General features: G+C 40.3%; 2 protein-coding genes across 3 annotated transcripts in view; one reads left to right on the top strand and one right to left on the bottom strand.

The window, feature by feature from the left end:
- Nucleotides 1-6,147, bottom strand: part of pou6f2 (POU class 6 homeobox 2) — an 84,815-nt gene extending 78,668 nt beyond the window's left edge. For both annotated transcript variants that reach the window (XM_061758910.1, XM_061758911.1), the window contains exon 1: nt 6,023-6,147. In XM_061758910.1, the coding sequence (XP_061614894.1) occupies nt 6,023-6,062 (40 nt within the window). In that variant the 5' untranslated portion in view covers nt 6,063-6,147. The remainder of the gene's footprint in view (nt 1-6,022) is intronic.
- A 138-nt stretch (nt 6,148-6,285) lies between these two features.
- Nucleotides 6,286-24,788, top strand: vps41 (VPS41 subunit of HOPS complex). The gene is made up of 27 exons (XM_061758633.1): nt 6,286-6,483; nt 7,959-7,997; nt 11,531-11,638; nt 13,553-13,630; nt 14,295-14,369; nt 14,960-15,022; nt 16,318-16,383; nt 17,628-17,747; nt 17,826-17,972; nt 18,037-18,103; nt 18,241-18,338; nt 18,407-18,536; nt 18,640-18,874; nt 19,678-19,759; nt 19,845-19,937; nt 20,029-20,156; nt 21,293-21,437; nt 21,512-21,553; nt 21,639-21,689; nt 22,230-22,367; nt 22,943-22,997; nt 23,068-23,208; nt 23,290-23,426; nt 23,953-24,052; nt 24,128-24,172; nt 24,409-24,488; nt 24,579-24,788. The coding sequence occupies exons 1-27, from the start codon at nt 6,463-6,465 to the stop codon at nt 24,657-24,659; spliced, it is 2,565 nt and encodes an 854-aa protein (XP_061614617.1). The 5' UTR covers nt 6,286-6,462; the 3' UTR covers nt 24,660-24,788.
- Nucleotides 24,789-25,212: the final 424 nt, after the last annotated feature.

Raw genomic sequence — 25,212 nt, 5'->3', positions numbered from 1 at the left:
AATGCCATTAATATGTTCCAGCCTCCATAAAAAAAAACACAAAAACGGTTTGTTTATTAAAAAAAAAAAATAGCCCTCTATTGTATTGTACTTCATAAAAAAATACAGCAATAATATAATAAATTAGAATGTGAAGAATTAAACACATTTTACCACTTTTTTTTTGCCTCAATTGAATAGACATTGGCATCAAAAATCTCCTAAGTGCGGTCACTTGTATCTCAAGGCATCACTGTATTTCTTACAATAAAGTATTTGTAAAACAGCATCCCATTGGTGTGTCGCAATGCTTCATATCATCACCTCTAAAGACGCAGTATCGCTACACCAGCATCCGATATCAATGTTGCAGTGCATCATACCTCATTACCCTAATCCTAATCACCTGTTAATGATAATCACAATATGTTTAGAATGGAGCTTTTATAACCTTTCCAGAGGAGGAAATGTGAAAACTCACTTGACCCATCATCTATCCCCACAAGCTCTTTTAAAGGCTCAATTGTCACCCCAGTGTGCCCCCTCCCTTGCCTAGTGTCGCCCAGCCTGGGACGAGCCCTGGTAGGACCGCGAGCTATTAGCGTAGGGCATCTGATGCCGTTAAGCGCCAACTCACCCGCTGTTTGGCGAGGAGTGCTTTTTCTTGTTCCTTAGCCCTCACTTAGTCATGCACATCTATAGAGTGACAGGGTTAAAAATGAAGCTATTTGCTCATATTTAGCATCCTTAACCCAGTTTCTCGTGGTAATATCCCTTTTATGACCGATTTATACTTTGGGATTATCCCATCGTCCTTAATGACATTACTCCAAAGGGGTAAATTAATAAACAGCTCATTCATTGATTTAATTAACGCAGTGCTGAGATGTTGGGAGACACGTGGACCCCAACCCCCACCACCATCATAACTGAAAAAAGGAAAAACAGCAGAAACACTTGGTTTATTAAAACAAAGTAACGCCAGTCGGCTACCGTATAAATGGGCATATTTTGCAAGTGATAGCGTCACTATGCAGCAATTATAAATATATCGGGGAGGGATAAAACATCTCCGAAACATGGAGATGTCAATTTAACTGAAAAAGGGATAACGTGTTGGGTCACTTGTTTTACGAAAACCAAGTAAGGACGATCGGCTCCATTTTTGACGATGTTGTGACTCGTGGATGACATCCATTATCACCTATGATATCGGCATATTTCGTCGACGACAGTATTGTGATACAGCGATAATTGATATGGGGGGCATCTACATTACAATACATGGCGATATGTAACTGAAAAAAAGGGAAGCCTTGTAGAACACATACACTTTGTTTATTAAATAATTTTTTATTTTTTTTTAAAAGCAACACTGATCAGCTACGATATTATCAGCAATAATCAACATACGGGAGGGTGGAAAATCTACGATACATGCGATATCAATGGAACTGAAAAAGCGAAACTTGTAGAACGCTCGGTTTACGAAAACAAAGTAACGACAAGGACGTCCATTCTTGATCACGAGATATATATCGCTTTTATGACGGATTTATACAGTAGGATCATACCTTCGTCCTGAAAAAGGCGGTAAATTAATTAACAACTAATCCATTCATCCACTTAATGCAGAAGCTGAAATGTATGGAACCCCCCCCCCCCCCCCCCGCCCACCCCCCCAAAAACACATCATCATCACCATCGTCGTCATCATTCCGGAGCCTCGGAGGCCGGAGGAAGATTAGAGCCCTGATCTCATTCCCGGCACTTGTTTGGAGTCTGTCAGGAAGAGGAATGCCGGCATTAGCGAGGTAGCGCCACACACTCGTGATATGATGAAATAAGGAGGAAAGAGGAGCGGAAAAAAAGAAGAAAAAAGACAGAAGGATGGACAGAGAGGACGCCACTCTTCTCCAAAGTGTCACCGGGTTGTTTATTCTATTTTTCATCATAGCTGCCGGGGCAAAGATTCCCATTTTCTCTTATTCTGCCCTCAACGCACGCACGCACGCACACACACACACACACACACACACACACACACACACACACACACACACACACACACACACACACACATATATATATAACACACCTTCCAACAAGAAAAAAGAAACACTGCTCTCATTTTTATAGGTGTTGCAAACTCTCATGCCCCAGTGAAAATTACATTGTGAAATTTCAGGGCAGCTCCCCGCTGTCCCTCGCAGCCTTCAAGCAGCCAACAGACTGTGAAGGATAAATAATAAAAAGCTATTGATTATTTTGATGACTGCAAGATTCAATTAGGTATTAATTTTGCCCTCCAGTGGACCTATCAAGGCGAGGCGGGGGCAGAGGAAGGGGGGGTCGGTGGCGGGGGTGCACGCAGACGGGGAAATGTGTTTTGATGGCCCACATTTGATTTAAGTGCACTCCAAAAATCAAAACGCAACACAAAGCGTGATGACTAGTGAAATTGTTAGCGGACACGCGAGTATTGAGCAGCCACGACAGCTTCAACTCTTTCTATTGATTAACATTTTCATAGATTATCATGTGTCACATCAAAGGCGCGCCCGGTGCGGGGACAAGCACATTACAAAGGGGGGCCCTGAGACACAAGTGGGATGGTGTTGATTAGCGGGGGGCGACAAACTATCAATACGGCTACGTGTGGTGTCATTATCTCGAAACAGCAGCATCCAATATCAATATCGCAATGTGCCACGTTTATCTTTAATAATCTCGTATCAATACACCAGCATCAAATATCAATATATCATGTATAATCTTTAGCGATAAAGTACCGATACACCAGCCTCCAATATTGACATTGCACTTTATCATATGATTATCTCTTATGATACGGAATGGAAACACCAGCATCCAATATCGATATTGCAATGTATGGTATCATTATCTCGAATGGTACAGTATCGATACATCACTGGCAACTACTAATGTGTGGCATCATTATCGCTCACGATACAGTATTGGTACACCAGCCTCCAATATCAATATCACAATTGATCATATCATTATCTCTAATGATGCAATATGAATACACCAGCATTCCATTTTGATTTTCCAATGTATCATATAGTTATCGCTAACGATACACTATCAATACACACAAGTCAAATATCGATATTGTAATATGTCTATCTCTAACAATACAGTTTTCATACACAAGTATCAAAAATCTATATTGCCAAATTTCTGATCATTATCTCTAATGAATGATACAGTTTCGGTAAACCACTCCCCAATATTGATACTGCAATGTATCGCTAGTGATATAATATTGCTATATCAGCCTCCGATGTCGACATTGCAGTGTAACAAAGAGTCAGTATTAGCATCGTATGTTGATATCGCAATGTGTTGGATCATAATTTCTAACGGTACAGTATTAATACAGCAGCATGCAATATCAATGTTGTAAGCTATCCTATTATCATTTCTCACGGTACAGTATCAATATACAACCACTTTAATCCTTTCTGACCACTCTCTAGCGACTTCTTCTTCTTCTTCTTTTCCTTTGGGCTTGTCCCTTTAGGGGTCGTCATCCTTTTCCATGTAAGCCTATCTCCTGCATCCTCCACTCGAACACCAACTGCCCTCATGTCTTCCCTCACGACATCCATCAACCTTCTCTTTGGTCTTCTTCTAGCTCTCATGCCTGGAAGCTCCATCCTCATCATCCTTCTACCAATATACTCACTATTTCTCCTCTCTAGCGACTATTTTTTTCCAAAAAGCGACTAGCAACTTTAATTCCCACAAAGAAACACAAAACAAGAGCGGAATAATTTTTACTTTGTGTTCCGTATGACTAAAAAATGAGCCTGGTGGAAGGCAATCACGGTTTCACTTGCAAAAAGATATGGTATCCATTTATACGTTGCAAAAGCAATGATTTTTCAGCACGTTGGAAGCTTTTGACTCAAGGCATGGGGATTCAAGCCGCAAACATTTTGCTCAGGTGGCCTTACCTCACATGTACAACTCTAATTGAAAAAGTGTTGTGATGATGAATTGTAGAATTTATTAAGGATCATGCTTCCATACATACATGGTTTGACAAAAGGAACATTTTCCAAGAAGAACCACTTATCTTCACATTATCGGAAAGAAAAACTGAAAAGAAAAAAAAAAAACTATTTCAAAGCTTGTTTGGTATCAAGTAGCAAATCCCAGAAGGGAAAATAATCCATCCATCTTGAATTATGTCATTGTCATCTGCTTTCTCTATAAGTGTTTGTTTGAAATGTGATTTTTGTGGGGGGGAATCGGAGATTACGGCAACTAAAGCTAACTCTCCGTTTCTCCAGAAGCACAGTTGAGCTGGTGAAGAATGCAGTTACTATATTGTTTTTCCATTACACTCATTAAAAGGATCAACAGTTAGCCCCCCCTCCCCTCATCACCCCCCCCCCCCCCCCCCCCCCCCCCCCCCCCAGCCCCCTCTCTTTCTCGCTCAACTGGGCTCTCCTAAAACGCTCCCTGGTGGATGATTGGAGTGTGAGTGCAGGCTGAGTGTTATCGTACGTTATCACTGTATTAAAAGGAGCTCTTTGAAGCTTATACAGCACCGGCAGGTCCGGAACAGGCAGCAGCCTCGGATTGGTCAGGTGTAGCTGTGTTTTTTTTATTTTTTATTTATTTATTTTTTTATAAACATACTCCCCCCCACCCCCTAGATCGATCGACTGTGCTGACATTCTGGAGCATCAAAGCTTTCAACGGCCTAATCTGACTCCTTCTATGAGGGCCAAGAGGTTGTTTTTATGCTTTTATTTTTCACTATGAAAAATACCCTATGAAGTGGCGCTTGGACATTGCATTTCTCAAGCCATAAATAATGTAATAGTCTACAGAGAATGGCATGCTGTACAGCGGGCACTGCACCGGAGTGACACTACAGAGGACTCGCTGCCACTCAAAGCTAGTGGCGCCGTCTCCGGGGACCTCTGCCTTGCTTACGAAAAGGTGTGAAAATTTGATTTCCCGAAAAGGGATTGATAATTCTCTCGCAGGGTGGAAGCCTCAATCAATAAATCATTGCTAAGTAGATTGTAAAGAGGGGTGGGGGGAAATCCCACTCTTGGTATCACTGCATTAGGATTCTCCCGAGGATGGACAAAAGGGGAAAATGGTAGCGTGAGACAATCTCAATAAAGAGGAAGCAAATCATACCGGTGGCATTCGGGTGGACGTTGGCAACCGAGAACAAGCTCCCCAAGAGGCGATGCAAGGCTGCGGAATGAATTGGGGCCCCCTTTCGAGTCCCGGCACCCGTATGAACGGTGGGGAGGCCAAATATGGCCGGCGAGAGCATTTGATTCGACCTGCCAGGCGGCAAGTCGAAAAATACAGAGAATATGTTCAAGCTATAACATGAGGCTGAGCGATTCATTCAAGTTTGTCAGGATTTGTTTTGGGTTTTTTTTTTTTTCCAGTCGAGGAGCTAGCTTACAAAAGCAGTCATTGTTGCCAATTTAGTAATTTGGTCGCTATATATATTTTTAGAAAAAAACTCAAGTAATTGATGTAGCCCCTGAGCATTTTTATAGTAGCCTATATTAATAGTTCAAACCTTAAATGATGCCACAAAATATGATCCGAGCTCACTTTAATATCTTTTCAAACTCATCTCAAACTCAAAGCCAAACATTCAGTATGGCCATTGAAGGACTTCACACACAAAAATAAATTGCCAACGATCGTAAAATAGCTCCCCACCCCTGATATAGACCATTTAAAAGCAAATAAGACTTCAATATTTCAACAGTATGTCATTAGTAAGGTTGTACAGTAGTTTGTACGTTTCCAATATTTTAGCAAGCTACATACATAACGGAAGCAAAACATAATGAACACATTCATTTGATATGATTTCAATCACTCTTTCAGATGATAACTACAATATTTAGTTCTGTGTTAAATTACATTAATACCTATTTGTTAATTTAGGGGGGTAATGGTGTTTTTTCTTTTTAATCATTGGTAGAGGTTAAATATACTTTCGTAAAAAAACAAAGCCTACTGTTACCTGTTTTCAGTCGACGGAGTTCAATTATGATTATTTTCATCGTTTAACATTTATTTTCCGGCTGAACTACAATGTAGCGAACACTAACTCTAACTACGTTAAAAAACTAAATAAATAGATAAAAAAGACAAAAACATCCCCTTCCTCACATGGATTGATTGTTTCTCGCCATAATCGTCACAATTCATCGACATTGACAGTTAGCCAGTGGAACGATGCAACCAAAAAGAACTACTATACCCACAATCCCCCACGACAGTGTTTCGATCATGTGATTCAAATTGAAGGCAGGGGTGTAGTCTGAGGCAAACAAGCGTCAACCTCGCTATGTCGTGAATACATTTTTGGGTCATGTCGGGATCATAACCGTGCTGTTAGGGACCTCTAAGTAGGTTTCAAAGCCGGGTGAGGTGTATTGTGGGATACGTTGTGGCGTAAGGATGGGGGAAGTGGTGGAAGAGGTAAGACTAGCATGCTAACGTTAGCCTGCTAACGTTGATGCGACTGTCATTTGACTACTACCAAACTACTCGTCTAAACTCAAATGTATAGTTGTATTTTCTATACTGTATGTATGTGTTCCAAGCTCCACTCTTATGTTCCTTAATACACGACATCCCTAAGGTCTGGTCACATGCATACATTTAAATTTTCAACATTTTATTCAATAGCAATGATAACGAATTACCACTAAAAATGCTTTGCAACATTAACGTGAACTTGATGCAATAACTCTATGTGTCCAGAGTTTAGGACAACCCTGTAAAAATTACTCATGAACATAGCCAATAGACACTCATGTTGATTGGAGGTGCAACAATAAATCGACAACTAATCGATTATCAAATTGTTTGACAACTATTTCAATAATCGTTTAGAGACATTGTTTAACTTAAAATTGGCCAAATCCTCTGATTTCAGCTTAACAGTAAATATTCTCTGATTCAAGTAGTCCTTCATGAAAGCAGGCTGATTATCTTTAATCAAAATAAGCCATGTACAAATGTCTGCTTTTACTGTGGAAAACAATGACAACAATTTGAAATAAAGTCCTGTTTTTGAATAAAGGGATTGAAATAAAAAATAAAAAAAAAGTTTTTCATCCAATCAATCAAAAAAATAATTGACAGGTTAATCAATTATGCAAATAATCAGTAGTTTTTAAAAATATCCCAAACTATGATCCCAAAACAGTTAAATGTCATTTCAAACTCATTTTCAACAGTACCCTTAAAAATAAAATAATTGAAACAGACATTCTGGTGTGGATGTCGCCTCTTTGCAACCCATAAAGATATCTGTTACTACTATCCTATTAGCCATTTTTAATACGTTTTTGACTCAGCTATACATAGAAACTCATTTTTTTTAAGTATATGTATCTCAAATGACTCAATGGGTATTTACTGTAGCTGACGTTTAGCAGCTCTCCTTTAGCAGCTGATCAGCTGTTTAACTTCCACCACTGCCAATAACGATCAGGACCTTTCTCAGCATTATCTTGAGAGGTTTACCACCCTGCTTTCTCAAGGAACCTCGCCTGCCTGTCGGACCTCTAATGGAATCTTTCATCACACTGCTGTTAAGCCAGCCATTGGCCATTGCTAGCCAGTCCTCCACTAACATCTGTGGCGCGTTTGGGGGGCATTTTAGGGGCCTAAGAAAGCGCATAAAAATATGCAAAGGTTGAATCAAGGCAAATAGACTTTACTTATTTGATTATTTTTTTTGTTTGTTTTTTCTTGTTTCTGAAAAGGTTCAGAAATGACCTAGGCAATTCTGCTATTAGCCTAAGTGTGTGTCTCTGTCTAAGTGTTAGCTAAGTGCTAACATTATGCACTTCTGCTTCGAAGCTATCTGGATTTCGGTGCCTTGTACTTGTGATGTGTAATGATAATAAAGTTGAATCTAATCTCATATGTGTTTCCAAAAACAGAGCATAAAACCAAGTGAGGAATTTACGGATGAATCTGAGGTGAGTTCAATACATATGACCACTGATCCCTCTGTTATGAAAGAGTAGTTATTGTTCAGCGTATTATTTCTGTACTGTTAACAGCAATGTCGAGTGTGTGCACAGTTCTGTCAAGTGCTGGTGATGTTTAAAGTCCAATAAAACTCCACAATGCACATCCAGTCTCGATAGTGTCTTTGTCAGAGTTGTCAAAACACTCTTTCATGCAGTGCACACGTTTTTACCAGATCTGTCAATATTATGAGTGATTTTCAGCACTTTGCTCAATATCTGAGAGTCACAAGTAGACTAAATAAATTACAGTTTCACGCGTCAACCTGCCAGGAATGGCTGGACCCGGAACATAAGCAAAATAGTTTTGTCGTAAAGAATTTTATTTATTTATTTACTGTATTTACAATAATTTGCATGAAAAGGAAAAGAAAATACATCTAAAAAGTCTACACTTGATGTCAGCCAGTTAGCCTAGCAAACAAGCTAGCCGCATTCTCATATACATGTCTAAATTGACTAACAGTACCTAATCTGTAAAAAAAAAAAAAAAAAAAGGATAAATTGTGAGTTTGAGCATGTAAGGTGATTATATCACCACTTGTCTTAAGATTAAACCAGCTAACTCAGTTATTAATAGACTGGAAATATCAAAACTAGCTTGGGTACACTGGAAAAATGGGCCGTTATGCACCTTTAAAATAACTAATTGTTATTTAAAAAAAATAATAATACAGAGTGAAATTTTTTTTTTTTGCCATTTTTATCCGAATAATCGATTATAAAATTATTCGATAGTGACAGCCGATCTTTAATCCTGGCCAGGTAATACGTTTTAGACGCCGCACCATCCCACAGACTGTTTACGTGGCTGTCTAATTGTTGCTGTTCTGGTTAGCAAATGTGTTTAAGGACAAAATAAAAATAACTACTATTTAAGAGCATTTGGAAAGATAAACTCATGACATTAATGAGCGAGCTTGCACGTGTCCCGCACTCTTCTTTGGAAAATGCGCTGGACTGCAGCACAAAGGCACATTTCCATGATCTTGCATGAAATGTGGTGCCGTCATTTTCATTTTGTCATAAGGAAGCCTCATCCCCAACTAAAATCCACGCATTTGGTCTTTTCATAAAACAAACTTAAAGTCTTCCGCCGGCATGAAGCAACACTGACCCGGTGGGTCACGGGCTGAATGTTACTCAAAATTGGCTTTACAAGCGATGCTGCAGTCTGTGGGGAGCTTCAACTCAAAACACTTAGTGTGCCGGTATGTCCCATTGAGTCGGAGGGGGTGGGTGGTAGCGGTGGGGGTGACGGTGGGACAAGAGCGTGGAAAAAGTGTTATTTTCAGAAACAATCCTTTCCCACTCAACAATGCCATATCTCGGCTATTTCCTGTGTATTATGGTGGTGAGAGCTTTGATGCGATGGCATTTGTCACGGGCTTTGCCGCCGTATCAAACAAGAAAAAGCCAAACTGTTTCCCCCTGCAGAGAAACTACCCACTTTCAAACTTTGCCATCTATTGCTGGCTGAGCCCACTAAGTCGTCAAATTAGCCGTATTACTTGGCACTGAGATACCATAAGATGGAGCGAAAACAATATTAACATAAGACGTGGCTTTGGCCTGAGCACAAAAACGAATAGTTCGAGTCAAATGACTAAAGATTTGATTTGTAATTGACTAAAATCAATGATGTCATCTAGATTTTTTAGCATATTGCAGCAGAATATCTCAATCCTTGCCGCTAGTCTCATAGTGTCGCTGTTGCTGGTATGAATATTGTATTTTTTTATTTTTCTATCCCTAACCCTATCAGAATAGCCGAAACTAACGAGGCTAGCCGCTGTTCTCATCCACAAGCAGCTAATTTAGTACTCTTGGACCTGCGCCAGCGTGTAAAGACTGTCGCCTTGTTGGCCAGACATTTCACTGCTCCACAGAGCGAGTGTTATAGTCCGTTGACGGCAGCAGACGAGCAGAAGTCCTTTGTAAACTGGCCAATTGGAAGACGAGATGCCAAAAAGACATGATTAGCGATTAGTCAACTTTAAGCGTTAAACGTCAACGTGGAGTAGTATAGTCGACTAATCAATGCAACCCCTTGCAAAAAAGGGAGTTGGATGTTGTCTCTCCAGCGTGTCCTGGGTCGTCCCCAGGTGCCCGGAACACCTCACTAGGGAGGCGTCCGGGAGGCATCCGAATTCGATGCCCCAGCCACCTTATCTGGCTCCTCTCGATCTGAAGGAGCAACGGGTCTACTCTGAGAGCCTCCCGGATGACCGAGCTTCTCACCCTATCGCTAAGGGAGAGCCCGGACACCCTGCAGAGGAAACTCATTTCGGCCGCTTGTATCCGGGATCTCATTCTTTCGGTCACGACCCACAGCTCGTGACCATAGGTGAGGGTAGGAAAGAAGATCGACCGGTAAATCAAGAGCTTCGCCTTTCGGCTTAGCTCCTTCTTTACCACAACGGATCGATACAAAGTCCGCATCACTGCAGACGCTGCACCGATCCGCCTGTCGATCTCCCGTTCCATTCTTCCCTCACTCGTGAACAAGACCCCAAGATACTTGAACTCCTCCACTTGGGGCAGGAACTCATCCCCGACCTGAAGAGGGCACGCCACCCTTTTCCGATTGAGGACCATGGTCTCAGATTTGGAGGTGCTGATTCTCATCCCAGCCACTTCACACTGCGAACTGCTCCAATGAGAGTTGGAGGTCACGGTTTGATGAAGCCAACAGAACCACATCATCTGCAAAAAGCAGAGATGCAATACTGAGGCCACCAAACCGGACTCCCTCTATGCCTCGGCTGCGCCTAGAAATTCTGTCCATAAAAGTTATGAACAGAATCAGTGACAAAGGGCAGACTTGGCGCAGTCCAACCCTCACCGGAAACGAGTCCGACTTACTGCCGGATATGCGGATCAAACTCTGACTCCGGTCGTACAGGGACCGAACAGCCCGTACTCCCGAAGCACGCCCCACAGGACCGCTCGAGGGACATGTTCGAACACCTTCTCCAAGTCCACAAAACACATGTAGACTGGTTGGGAAAACTCCCATGTACCCTCAAGGACCCTGCCAAGGGAGGCTGAGTAGTGTGATCCCCCGAAAGGTTACCAGAATTATTCATATTAATAATAGCATACAAGTCTTTGTTGTTTTTGAAATACTAATAAAATAGAGGCTGTAATTCCTGTGCAATCTAAGGGTCTGGAATAAGGTGCATGGTAGTCATTGTGTAAAATGTTGACAGTACAGAGTTGAGGGAATGTGATATTAGCGTTTCCTTCTCAGGATGGAATTAAAAAGCCGCATGGCATCGGGGAGGAAGTATTTCCTTGGTCTGTCAGTGCAGCAGGGCCACCTGGCGATAGTATTGTACAGGAGATGCTGTGGATTGTCTATAAGGGATTTTCATTTTTTTTTTTTTTTTTTTTAATATTCAGGACAATGCTTGTAAATGACTGGTTTTCAGGAATGTTTAACGTAGCCAATCATCTCAGGGGTCTTCTTTGACACCCAGGAGGAGGACAGCGAGGAGGAGCCCAAGCTGAAATATGAACGCCTGTCCAACGGCGTGACGGAAATCCTCCAGAGCGACGCAGCCAGCTGTATGACCGTCCATGACAAGGTAGGGAAGGGGCCACAGCACACAATGGGGTTTGCCTTTCACACTGTTGCCACGTCCTCTTCAAAGTCGGTCTGGTGGGGCCGTTGTTTTCTCACCTCCACACCTGGCCTTTCCTCTTCGGGAGACGCGCTAGACGCCATTGTCGTTTCCCCTTTTCATTCCCACTTGTGAGAAGTTGCCAGCGCTCACCTGCCATAAGGGTGTGTCGTTCTTTTAGAAGCGAGCTGCTGAATCATCATGACAGCAGAGGCACGAATCAGACCCTCATTACCTCCACCAAGGAGGTTATGTTGTTTGCTAGTAAACAATTGAACCAGTTTTTATGAAAGGTAGAGCAATATTGGCTCCAGATAAGGTGATGTTTCCTTGCCTAAAACATTAAAACTGTAAAAAAAAAAAAAAAAAATTCATTAAAGCGTTACAAGGAATACAATGTACATAGTGTACAGTACTACTGTGCATTACTTTATGTTTAAGAGTTGAAATGCTGTTTAATTCACTGCCAGCCTTCCCAGTTAACATGGATATTTGACTTCTAAAGCCGTCAATGGCAGTGAATGTGTTGAGTGTATACAAAGTGTAGAAAAGTGGATGGTAGACAATTTACAATTATGTTGTTACTTTTTTAGTATTTCATGTTTATAGTATTTGTTCCTTTTTTCCGTTTAAAAAATATTGAATTTAAAAAATAAATGTTTATGTATGTCATTACATTCATATAATTATTTCTGTTATTACATTTTGGTTGTCTTTTTTTATTGCTTATTTTTTAATTAAATGTGGTACTACTTTGATTACATTTCTTTTAAATTTTTTAGTACCTTTGTAAAAAAAAAATCTAATTTTAAAGATGTATTTTTACATTAATTACATTGTTATATTGATATATTTTTACTACTTTTATTTACTTTTCTTTTCTCTTTTATTAAATTTCTTACTATTTTTGTATTTTGTACTGTTTATGTTGTTTTTTTTTTCATTCAATTTTATACATATATATATTTTTTTTAAATATTTATTTTCTTTACTTTGACAATTTGAGTCCCAAACTTCCCTTGCAACTTCTCACAGTCAAACAAGTCACATTCTACATTTTTTAGGACCTTCGTGTGGTCACACTCGCCCGCGTCCCCCTCCCAAAAATTCCCGCTTATACTGCTTACCACCATGAACGCGCGCATGTGGCCTCATATTTTAAGCGTCTGAATGGGGATTTCCGTTTGAACAATCCCCCATTCTGATAAATCCCTTTTAAAAGTTGCTGCGCCTCACGAGCCTCCAACCCTTTATTTATTTTTTATTTTTTGTATTTCCTGCTTATTTTGTTTGGGAAGATTGCAGCGGGCGCTGTGTGACACGCTCAGCTGTGCCTGTAAATATAAGCATTTCATTATAGGCTGCACTCAAGCATGATGCTGGGCCACATGCCGCCAGAGAGGGGGGGTGGGGGGGGTTACGCAGGGGTGGGGGGATTAGGCTGGGCTGCAAGAACACACACTTAAAGCCACACTTTTCTATTTTTTTTTAATACTTTTTTTCTCAGTGGATACGCACGCCCCGCTGAAGCAAAAAACACCCAGAAAAACACTTGAAAATAATAGCCCTGTGCTGAGTTTAGTTTAGCAGTGAGAGGGTGAAGAGAAGTCACATGTACAGTGCATTTATTATGCTGAAGCATTTTAATTTAAGAAGAAATGCCATTTCACACTGCCTGACTTAATAAAGACCAATGGCAATTTCACACTTTTGCTCCCAAGCACACCCAATCCGCACCCTTTCTCTCGCTTTTCTTTTTTTTTTTTTATAAATCCCTTTTACCTACACACACCCACGATTTAGTTTTATAATTCAAAAATCTTGAATTTCTCTGGCTGAATTAATACTTCTTTGTTGCTTTTATTTATTTATTTACAGTTTCTTGCCTTGGGGACACATTTTGGAAAGGTCTTCCTGTTGGACATCCAAGGAAATGTCACCCAGAAGTTTGAAATTGTAAGTATGAGTATTACTGAATAAATGATACTGATATACTGTCGTATGTTTTATTCTTTTGTTTTTTGTTTTTTATTATTTCTGTAAATTAAATGTATGTGTAAGTTTTGCCTTGGTTGTTCGTGGAAGTTAGGAGAGTCTTTGCCACATGGCTCACTTGAGGTGCATCTTTTCAAAATTAAATCAAATGCTAGCCGTTTATTTTTATGGGTAATGTTTTAAGATGAGTTTGAATTTATAGCAGTTTTGATCACAAAACAAAATAGGTGGAAGTGTTGTCAATTACTCGTTTATTTTTCTGTCTCATTACTGTAGATGCCTAAATTGTAATAGAATAGTAAATGAATAATTATTTTTATTTTTTTTAAATTTTCTGTAAATAAGACGTATGTGACTTGACTCAGTGTGTTAACATTTAGCATTTTAGCAACCTGGCTAGCTAATCGATTTAAAAAAAAAAAAAAAAAAAAAAGAATCTGTAATTTTCCCAATGAATCAAGCATAGCCTATGCCCAATTCTAGCTAAATGCTTTATATCCCTAATTTAAAAAGAATCTAAGGATTTTACCGCGCTCCGTTTAAATTTTAGCCACAATCGTATTTTCGAAAATAAAAAAAATATATACGCAAATGAAAAATTGCCATGCTTTTTCTGTCCCCGTAGAGTTCAGTGAAGATCAACCAGATCAGCCTGGACGAGAGCGGCGAGCACGTGGGCATCTGCTCCGAGGATGGCAAGGTGGGCGATCATCCATCTTATTGAGCAGAGAAGCGGCACATCGCCATTTTCCATCGGCACCCCTTATCTCCCGCCAAATTTTACGCGAATACCGTCGGATTGAAATATTCAGCAGGTTTAACAGCGCCAGTGTTAACCTGCTGTTTAATCTCTGAAAATGATCTTCTACGGATGGTTATCATCATTAGCAGCATCCTCCAAGGGTTTGCCAGTCAAGATGCTCTCACACTTGATTTAAGGGGGCTCTTGTAATCCCTACAAATCTAATTTAATCCTTAATTGCTGCTGAGATGGCATCAGGATATGGTGTTATTTTCCCCCCAGGTGGTTGTGATGCACTAATGGCAACTCAGCGGCCCTCTTACACCCCACAAGAGGTGACAACAGAGTCAGAGATTAGCAAACTTCCAAAGCCTGCAGGTTTTTTTTTCCCCTGGAATCAAGGTGTCCACTAATTGGTAACCCGGTGGAACAACTCTGTCGTTTTTTTCCATGTTTTTTCCTCATAGGTCCGTCCGGGCATTTTGCAGAGAGGGCAATTAAAGCAGAGGTGTTGAGTTATTCACCTTCCCCCCCCCCTCTTTCTCCAGGTGCAAGTGTTTGGCCTCTACACCAGAGAAGGCTTCCACGAGAACTTTGATTGCCCTGTAAAAGTGAGTAACAGATGCCCTATACAGACAAAAATTGTAAGCCCCTTTCACGCTGCAGCCGAAATTTGCTTTTATCCAAATGCTATCTGGTCTCTGTTACGCCGCTCATACTAACTCCCAAGATGAGAAATTGCCAGGCCTGTTCTGCGTTGTTACCGGTCACACGGAACAACAACAGGGAAAAAACACAGTTTGGCTGTGTCAAAGGGGTGTCAGACAAGTGTTAGACTTCATAGATTCGTTACCTCCGAAGCCGAGAAATTGCTGGGTTGCTATCGCCAACACAAGGTAATACATCAATGTTTGCTAACTTAATGTGTAATGCCCCCCAGAAGTTTTCAAGGCTTGACACAGCCGCCGGTGCACTTTCAATAACTTTATTGAACAAACTGTAAGAAAATGAACACGTTAGCACATGAGCACATTCATACACGAGCTGTCGATGGTCACAACTCACGGCGAGTCACTCAACACACAGTTAGCCAGTTAACAGCCAGCCAACTCTAAATTGTCATTCGCTGAAACCCATGGCACTCACCAGGCCAGGCCCCGTCTTTTAAATCCATGAGCACTTAAAGTCATAGAAACTACAGTAGAACGTATGATAATGCAAAATCAATTTGTAGCAGAATAATCAATGGGATAATTCGTAAAATAATCTATTCTAAAAATATTTGATATCTGCAGCCCTAGTATCAACATGGTCCAGGGGTTATAAAGGCAACCTGGCAAGACCAGGTGTGCCAGAGGCGGGATGGTGCTTGTGTGAAAAGGAATTGCTGAAAGTTGGAATAGTGGTATTAAACACCTAATTTACACACCTTTCACCTCAGCTGTCGCTGTTCTGGACCACAAAATGAGGGCCAGACAGCTTCTGTGTGAAAGGGAAGAGCAGAAATCCGGACCAGGTGTGCAGTTTAACCCGTTTGACACCCCTTTTACACTCCCTGTCAAAGCTGTCGTCACTCCTCTAATTATCTGATTGCGGTATTCCGTGGCGAGATTCCGTGGCAGGTGTGCGGAAAAATTGCACATATCCCGCCTTCACTGGGTTCTGCGTGAATTGCTGATCTTCGGGATGAATGGGATGAAAATCGTCACTCCAGAAATCTTTTATAGTCTTAAAAAGTGAGGACCAACTCCATATTTTCTTCTATTTTCAATCTGTGTGTGTGTGTGTCATGTCCAAACATCCCATTACTTTTTATTCATAGGCTGTATTTCCCTAACTGGAATATTGCAAAACATCAATCCCATTCCACTTTCCCAAATCCTAACAGTGTAATCTGTCCTTTTAGGTGGTGGCATTACACCCCCAATTTTCTCGATCCAACTACAAGCAGTTTGTCACCGGTGGCAACAAGGTAGGTTTGAATAGGATTTCACAACGCATTATTCACCCTTTCACTTTTTATTTTTTTGCCCTTTTATTCCCAAATCCATCATTCGTGGTAGTCGCTCGCTTTGGCTAATAATGACGGTCTTTCTTTGTCTGCCTGCCGTGAACCAAAAAAAAAACAAAAAACAAACACTTTTTCTGTCTCTTTGGAGTGCTCTCAGGAGAGCGGCCCATTTCCACAAAGTGCTGCCCAGCAATACAAGACATTGCTGCACAAGAGAATGGATCATTATCGAGATGCGACATAAGTACCCTGACTTACGAGTTCCCCAACTTATGAATTTTTGAAAGATCTTTCCGGCAAGTGTACTGAATGTTGTGGTCATTGAGTATACATTTAATAATGCCATTGAGTATTTTTAGATCAAGCACACTGACATTTATACAACAAGGAACGTTTCTTTCCCCGTCATTGTTAGCAAGCCGCTTTGCCATTTTCTTTGAATCGCCGCCATTTCCTCTCACTGAAGGCCTCGGCGAGGCACCTGCCTTGGAAATCAATGCGCCACGACGGGAGACTGGTCCCGTATGAAGGAAAAATTCAATGTTTCCCTCTACCGTTCTTTTGTCGTGTCGTCTCTTTGTGGGCCGAAGAGTTTATTAGCGGCCGGTTCTTGGCCTTCTCGCTGATATTTTGTAGCTTTTGGATAGCCATATGTGGATAGAAATACACATTGGGTAGTATAAATTATAGCATCCCCTGTCGGATACTAGTAAAAATAAGAAATGATGGATTACTAACATGCTAACATAGCGCAAGACGGCCACCCCAATACAAGAAGTGCTATGGCAGACCAATGGCTGTCAGGTGCCATTTCTCATGAGAACTGCTAAAATGATAAGATGCTAACAGTTGGTATGCTAACATATAGCTAGAGAAAAAAATAATTATAAAAATGAACAAAATCATTCAAATTACATTTTGATCGAAAATAAATAAAAACATGATTATTTAAATTAGATTTTAAAAATTAAATTACAAAACTAAATTAAAAATCCACATTTACTTGAACATGTTAGCCCTTAAAATGTTTGTATTGCATTTTATCAAATATTCATAAAACAGACCATTCCCTTGCTGCGGATAGAAACACATCAGTCTGCCTCTCTCCATCAACATTCTACTGTTCATACACTGCCCTCTATTGATTGCACAGAAGCACCGCTTAGCACGAGCAGTGACATTTTCCTTTGATGGTTTTCTTGAAGCTTCTCTTGTACGAGCGCAACTGGATGAATCGATGGAAGATGTCCGTCCTGCACGAAGGCGAGGGCAGCATCACAAACGTCCAGTGGAAAGCCAACCTCATTGCTTGGTCCAACAACGTGGTACGCATCCCTCCTGGAGTACAACCTTTATTATTACAGCATGTGTGATTGAGACTCGATGCCATTTGTTTGGGGTAGGGCGTCAAAATCTACGACATTAGCACAAAGCAGCGTATCACCAATGTATTGCGGGACAATGTCAGCCTGAGGCCCGACATGTACCCATGCAGCCTGTGTTGGAAAGACAACACCACTCTGATCGTGGGCTGGGGGACTTCCATCAAGGTTTGTCACGATATCTTGATTTTATTAGATGACTTTCTTTGTAATTTGACATCTTTCTCCATAGATTTGTGTCGTAAAGGAGCGAGATCCCACGGAAATGAGAGACCTGCCCAGTCGTTACGTGGAAATAGGTATGGAAAACTTGCTTCTTCCATTTAACAATATTTAAGGGTTTAATAATTTTCTTTTTAGGAAAATGCCACATAAATAGACTTCTCAACTTTTATTATTATTGCATTGTTAATGAAATTCAATTTGTGCTTTGCAGTTTCCGCCTTTGAGACGGAGTTCTTCATCAGCGGACTGGCACCGCTAGCAGATCAGCTGGTCACCTTGTTCTTTGTGAAAGAGAACCCTGAGCACATGGTAAAGAAACCAGGTAACATGGCAAATGAAAAGAACATTGGATATTTCTGACATTTGTTTGGGGACAGGACGAGGAGTTCCTGGCCCGGCCTCGTCTGGACATCATCCAGCCTCTGCCCGAGACCTGTGAGGAGATCTCATCAGACGCGCTGACCGTGCGCAACTACCAGGAGAACGAGTGTCGCGACTACCGCCTCGGTGACACTGCAATGGCAACAAATCTCACAACCTTTTGTGGTGTTTTGAGGGTTCCATATAGTTTTAAATGAGCTCTAAATCATACGTGTGTTGGCGCAAGCAGAACATTCTGAGGGAGAGTCGCTGTTCTACATCATCAGCCCCAAAGATATCGTGGTGGCCAAGGAGCGGGACCAGGACGACCACATCGACTGGTTGCTGGAGAAGAAAAAGTACGAGGAGGCCCTGATGGCCGCCGAGATCAGCTTCAAAACCATCAAGAGGCACGACGTCCAGAAGATCGGCATGGCCTACATCAACCACCTGGTGGAGAAGGGTGACTACGACAGCGCCGCGAGGTTGCTTTATAATAATACTATGCCTTTTATACCTGGACAAATCATTAGGTACACCTGGACACTCAAATAAGATCCAAAGACTTGGTTTGGCATATTGAATCAAACTTTATTAACACACAACAACGGAAGGCATGGGGAGGGTTAATGAACATAATTACATTTCGCAGATGTACCTAATGGAGTAGCCACTGAGTGCATTTTCACCATTGAGTACCATAGCGACATATATATATATATATATATATATATATATATTTCACTTGTTTTCATTGTTTTTCTTTTATTTCTTTTTTGTTGTTATTTTAATTTTTCTGTCTTTTTCCATTTCTTCTTCCTTTTTTCCATTTTTGTTTTTATTTTTTCCATTTTTCTTATTGCATTTGTTCTTTTTAAACATTTTTCATTCTTTGCCTTTTTACTCATTTAGTTTTTTCTTTTGTTTTCTTTTCCCTTTTTCTTGTTTTTATTTTCTATTTTGTTACATATTTTTTCTGTTACTTTTTTCTTTCTTTGTCCTTTTTCTTATTTTCCTTTTTCTTTTCCCTTTGTTTTTTTTCTTTTTTCCTTTTTGTTTTCTTTCCTTTTTCTGGTTTTCTTTTTTCAATTGTCTTCATCAGTTTTCAGTTTTTTCTTTTCTGTTTTTTTCTCTCTTTTCAAATGAAAACCTTATCTTAAAAATGTAAGAAGTTGTCATCATGCCATTTCTGGAATGTTTGTACTTTTTCTACTTTGCATATCAAGACGGAATATCATTCAGTGTGTGCGTCGTGTATATTTGCGTAATATGAAGACTTCTCATGCAGAAAGTGTCAAAAGATTCTTGGGAAAAACATGGAACTGTGGGAAAACGAGGTTTACCGGTTCAAGACCATCGGACAACTGAAGGTAGGTCTCGATGATATCCATGTATTAGTACTGTCATTAAATGAGCTTTAATATCAACATTTTTTTTACTTGTTATCAATTGTAGGCCATCAGTCAGTATTTACCCAGAGGGGACCTGCGTCTTCGCCCTGCCATCTATGAAATGATCTTGCACGAATTTCTCAAAACGGACTACGAGGTACTTTGGGTTCAGTCAGCAAATGTTTATCGTTTAAGCAGATTAGCGCCTCAAACTGCGTTTTCTCCACCCCCTCCCCCGTTCCGCTCAGGGTTTCGCCACGCTGATCCGAGAGTGGCCGGGAGAGCTGTACAACAACATGGCCATTGTGCAGGCCGTCACTGACCACCTGACCAAGAACCCCATGAACAGCACCCTCCTCACCACGCTGGCTGAGCTGTGAGTCGGCGTATTCTGCCATTTGTATATTGGACAGTTATCAGTCTTCTAAGGAGGTCCAATACATCCAAATCTCCATTCCGCCTTTACAAACATAATCACGATGTCTCAAAATTAATCGAAATGTATGACAATTAACTACATTATGAATAATTAGCAGTTGTAGTAGAATAAAATGGACATTACTGGAACAACTGCTCGAGGAAAATATTGGTGTTATTTTGGTGAAAACAACCAGCTTAAATGAAAAGTATACCGTATTTTCACAACAATAAAGCGCACTTAAAAGTCGTAAATTTTCTCCAAAATGGACGGAGCGCCTTATAGTGCGGCGCGCCTTATGTGTGCACCGAGTTCCAAAATCTGTAAATGTTGTTGTATGATGAGCGCTCCGCTTGACTGACTGGGAGCATTTCCTGCCGACACGCTGCTTATACAGAGGAAAAGCGGACGTGGCTGACTACCGCATGCGGCCGTAAAGGGGCAAGGGTGCGCGTGAAGGAGGATGCGTGTTTGATTGAGAACTTGGCCAGAAATAGACCCCGTAACTGAGACTGCGCCTTTTAATACGGTGCGCCCTATGGTCGTGAACATACGGTAATTTGTTTACCTCTATATAATGATAACAGAATAGAATAATTATAATTTATTGATACATTTTTTTTTCCTTTTTGTTCCCTTTATTTTTTTCTTCGTTTTTTCTTTCTGTATTCCTTCTTTCTTTTTGTTCTTTTTTTTCATTTCCTTGCTTTATCTTTTTATCCCTATTTTTTCTTGTTGTTTTTCCCCAAATTATGGGACTTTACAGCAATTCATGGGACTAGAATGGACATTTTGAAACATTTTGTTTCATTTTTATCAGGCAAATTAAATGTAGTTGACTAAAATCTGTCAAAATGTCATTTTAGTGTGCATGCATGTCCATTTATGACAACAACAAAAATGTCCATTATTATTGTTTTTATTATTAGAACTAGGGATACAAAATGTGGAAATTTGCCGGAGGAAAAATATCTTGAATATACAGGGATCAAGTTTTAATTTACAGGAATTAATGTGAGTGAAATGTTATCTTTTTACTATGTTGGGGCCAACGGTTAACTTCTGCAGTTAAATTCTTTTTTTTGGGGGGGCAGCTACACGTACGACCAACGCTACGACCGAGCGCTGGAGCTCTACCTGCGTCTGCGCCACAAGGATGTTTACCAGCTTATCCACAAGCACAACCTCTTCTCCTCCATCGAGGACAAGATCGTGCTCCTCATGGACTTTGACAAAGAGGTTTGTCTCGCATCCTGCGTCACCATGGTGACCGTCCCATCCATATTCATTGATGTTTGTGTGTGTGTTTGCAGAAAGCCGTGGACATGCTTCTGGACAATGAAGACAAAATATCAGTGAGTCCAATGTCATGTTATTCATTTGTGAAGATGATTATCATGCCTACTTTTTTTTTTTTCTCCCCCCACCCCCCCTCTTAAGATTGACAGGGTGGTGGAGGAGCTGGCAGACAGACCTGAGCTTCTACATGTGGTAAGTTGACATCCCAGAATACAATTTTATCTAATTTGTTCATTTTTTAAAAATAAAAATCTCCATAGGAAATAATGGAATGAAGAAGAATGTCTTCTCCAAATTTACACCCTAGTCTGAATTTTGAAATTTTGGCAGAGCTCACGTTGCATAACACATGGAATGCAATGGAATGTTAAAAATGAAGTCTGGTGTGGTTTTGACAGTGCTTAATTTCTTTTTACACTTGCACGATTGTTAAAGATTGAGTCTGTTGTTGTTTTGCTGGTGCTTAACTTCTTCTTACACTTGCCGCAATGTTCAAAATGGAGTCTATTGTTTTGATACTTTTTTGGGACACTTAAAAATGAAGTTAAGCACTAACTGTGGCAAGATGTGATGATGCCGACAAAATTATTGGGACACCACCAGGAGTTTGGTACTGCTTACTTCACATTACTTCCTGTTTGTATTCTTCTTTTTCTTCTGTTGAGTTTGCTCCAAAAGTCCCTTTCTCCTGATTCCACCGTGTGCATCTTCTCTGCTATCGTCCTCACGCAGTACCTCCACAAACTGTTCAAGCGGGACCACCACAAAGGCCAGAAGTACCACGAGAAGCAGATCGCCCTGTACGCCGAGTTCGACCGGCCCAATCTGCTGCCCTTCCTGAGGGACAGCACCCACTGCCCGCTGGAGAAGGTACTCGCACCTGGAAAACATCTCAAGATCTGCCGCAGGGCTGGAGAAAGTGTGGCCCGCGGACCACATACGGCCAGCTCTGTTTTTCAATCTGGCCCAATGAGTGTTTACATGATCAATCAAAAGACCTGTAATATTTGCCCTTTTTTTCCCCCCCATGTCTTCTTTTAACTAATTTATCTCATTAAAATCAAAGTATACTTATAGTTAATTGATGCATAGTAAAGGAAAAAAAAAGAAAAGAACAAAATCTAATTAAAGTATTGGGTTGGGATGGTTGTGTTTATTTTGTTTGATTTAGTCATCTATCCAATTTTAAAAATATATTGTTTGATTTTAGTTTGTTGATTTACTGTGTAATAATCACAAATATTAGTGAAATCAACAATTTTGCATATGCGTTTTACTTTTTGATGAATGGTATTTGTATTTACACATTTATGTATAATAATTGTTTTTTTAAATGTAATGAGAACGAATAATTTAGTTTTATTAACAAAATCTATTTTATTTCCACATTTGTTTGTTACTTAATTTTTGGGTTGCCCACCGCTGAAACTACCTACCTCTCGCAGGCTCTCGAGGTTTGCCAGCAGAGACACTTTGTGGAGGAGACCGTCTTCCTGCTCAGTAAGAATGAATCATATAATTGATTGTAGCGGTCCATGTGGCAGTCATTTTAACGCGAGCGCCTCCGCAGGCCGAATGGGGAATTGCAGGCGAGCGCTGCAGATGATCATGAAGGAGCTGGAGGACGTGGACAAGGCCATCGAGTTCGCCAAAGAGCAGGACGACGCCGAACTGTGGGAAGATCTCATCACCTACTCCATCGACAAGCCGCGTGAGAAATCTGACCATCCTCTTTCACGCGGTGAGCCTGACAAGTTTCACTCAGTTTTTTTCTTTTTTCTTTTTTCTCCAGCCTTCATCACGGGCCTCCTGAACAACATCGGCACGCACGTGGATCCCATTCTGCTGATCCATCGCATCAAGGAGGGCATGGAGATCCCCAACCTCAGGGATTCTCTGGTCAAGATTCTCCACGACTACAATCTGCAGGTTCATGCTCATGTTTGCGTGTGTCAGTGTGTTGTTTGATATTTTTCCTCCTTACGGATCAGTAAAGTTTTCAGATTGTGATTCAAAGTAGCACATATTTTTTAAGGGTGTAGTATTGCACTTTTAGTTAAAATAATAGCAATTTTCATATAATAAAATAATATTTAAAAATGTTTGAAATGTTAATATATTAATATATTTAGTCTGCCTAATTAGCATGTGATTCCTAAACTATGTAAATTTTTGGCTAAAATGACAAAAAAAAAAAAATGCAGTTATAAAATGTATTATTGATTAATACATGTTATTATATTTTTAAATATCAAAGCTAGAGAATATACAGTATATGCATTTTTTTTTTTTTTGCTTCCTACACAACTTTTTATTTGGTTAATATAATAGCAATAAAAATCTAAAATATTAGATATTTTGTTAAACATGGTATAAAGTAGATTTTTTAAAAATGATATTACATTTTCTATCCATAAAAAAATGTTTCAGCATGTTGTTTCTTCCTAATCAACAGATTATGCTACGGGAAGGATGTAAGAAGATTCTGGTGGCTGACTCGCTGTCGCTGCTTCAGAAAATGCATCGCACGCAGAGCAGAGGCATCATGGTGGACGGTTGGTACACCTTTTTTGGGGTGGTATTTTCACATTAAAACTCATGTCAAAACTAACGTGAGCTTTATCTTGCAGAGGAGAACATTTGTGAATCGTGCCATGTGACGATATTACCATCAGGTACATCACACAGAAATCTTTCCAAGAACCAAAGTAAAACTAAACAAGTGAATGTGGTGGCACAAGTGTGCACACCCTCTTATAGCTGGGGACGGGTTAGGGTTAAATAAAGTTCAGATGTTCGGTTTTGAAATTATTTATCTTGGTCTCTTTTTTTTCCCCCCTATCACAAACACCTGGCATTTGAAAAGGGGTGTGTACACTTATTATATCCACTGTATACTTGTGTGTTTCAGACATGGCTAAAGCGTTTAGCGTAGTGGTGTTCCACTGCAGACACATGTTTCACAAGGAATGTTTACCCTCCATGGGAACGGTAAGAAATATTAAGATTAGAACTATCCAACACGAATATAACATTTTACCCAATGTTCTTTATTTTTATTGTATTTTTTTCCCTTGTCAGATTCCTGTAGTGCAGTTTTGCAACATCTGCAGCGCAAAGAGGCGTGGGCCAGGAAGCGGCATCCTGGAGATGAAAAAATAACATTTCTTTACTAACACAAAAAAGAAATGCTGTTTAAATCTGTGTATGCCAACTCTTGACGACTGTACCCGTTCTGCTTGACTGTGATTTGCTGGTGTTGAAATAATCAAATAAAACCTGTTAAAATAGTTTTTTGGTTTGGTGTGTGTTTGTGTGTGTGTGTGTGTGTGTTTATAATGATTATGCACTGCATTTTGTAATCCATTTGCGAGTGTCATAGTGGCTTCCTGACCTAGTGGTTAGCACATCTGCCTCAATGTTTTTCAGTTCTGTGTTCGAAAGTGCTCGTAGTCTTTCTCAACAACAATCAGTCGTGAAAGGCTCCAAGCGCTATAGAAGATGGATGGATGGTTGTTTTTTCCCACATTATTTACTGGCGACTAGTTAAGTGTGTACCTTAAAGAGACTGCAGCTCACCTAATGAGGACAAGACACATGGAACATGGATTGACAATGTCATCAATGTTCTGGATGGAACACCCACAGAAATACCTTCATGGCCTTTTTCTGTCAGTTTTTACAGTTTTTATTTTTTTTAAACTGAGATCAGTAT

Source organism: Phyllopteryx taeniolatus, chromosome 20 (assembly GCF_024500385.1).
Source record: "Phyllopteryx taeniolatus isolate TA_2022b chromosome 20, UOR_Ptae_1.2, whole genome shotgun sequence".
Classification (NCBI taxonomy): Eukaryota; Metazoa; Chordata; class Actinopteri; order Syngnathiformes; family Syngnathidae; genus Phyllopteryx; species Phyllopteryx taeniolatus.
This window is presented reverse-complemented; position numbering and strand designations above follow the sequence as displayed.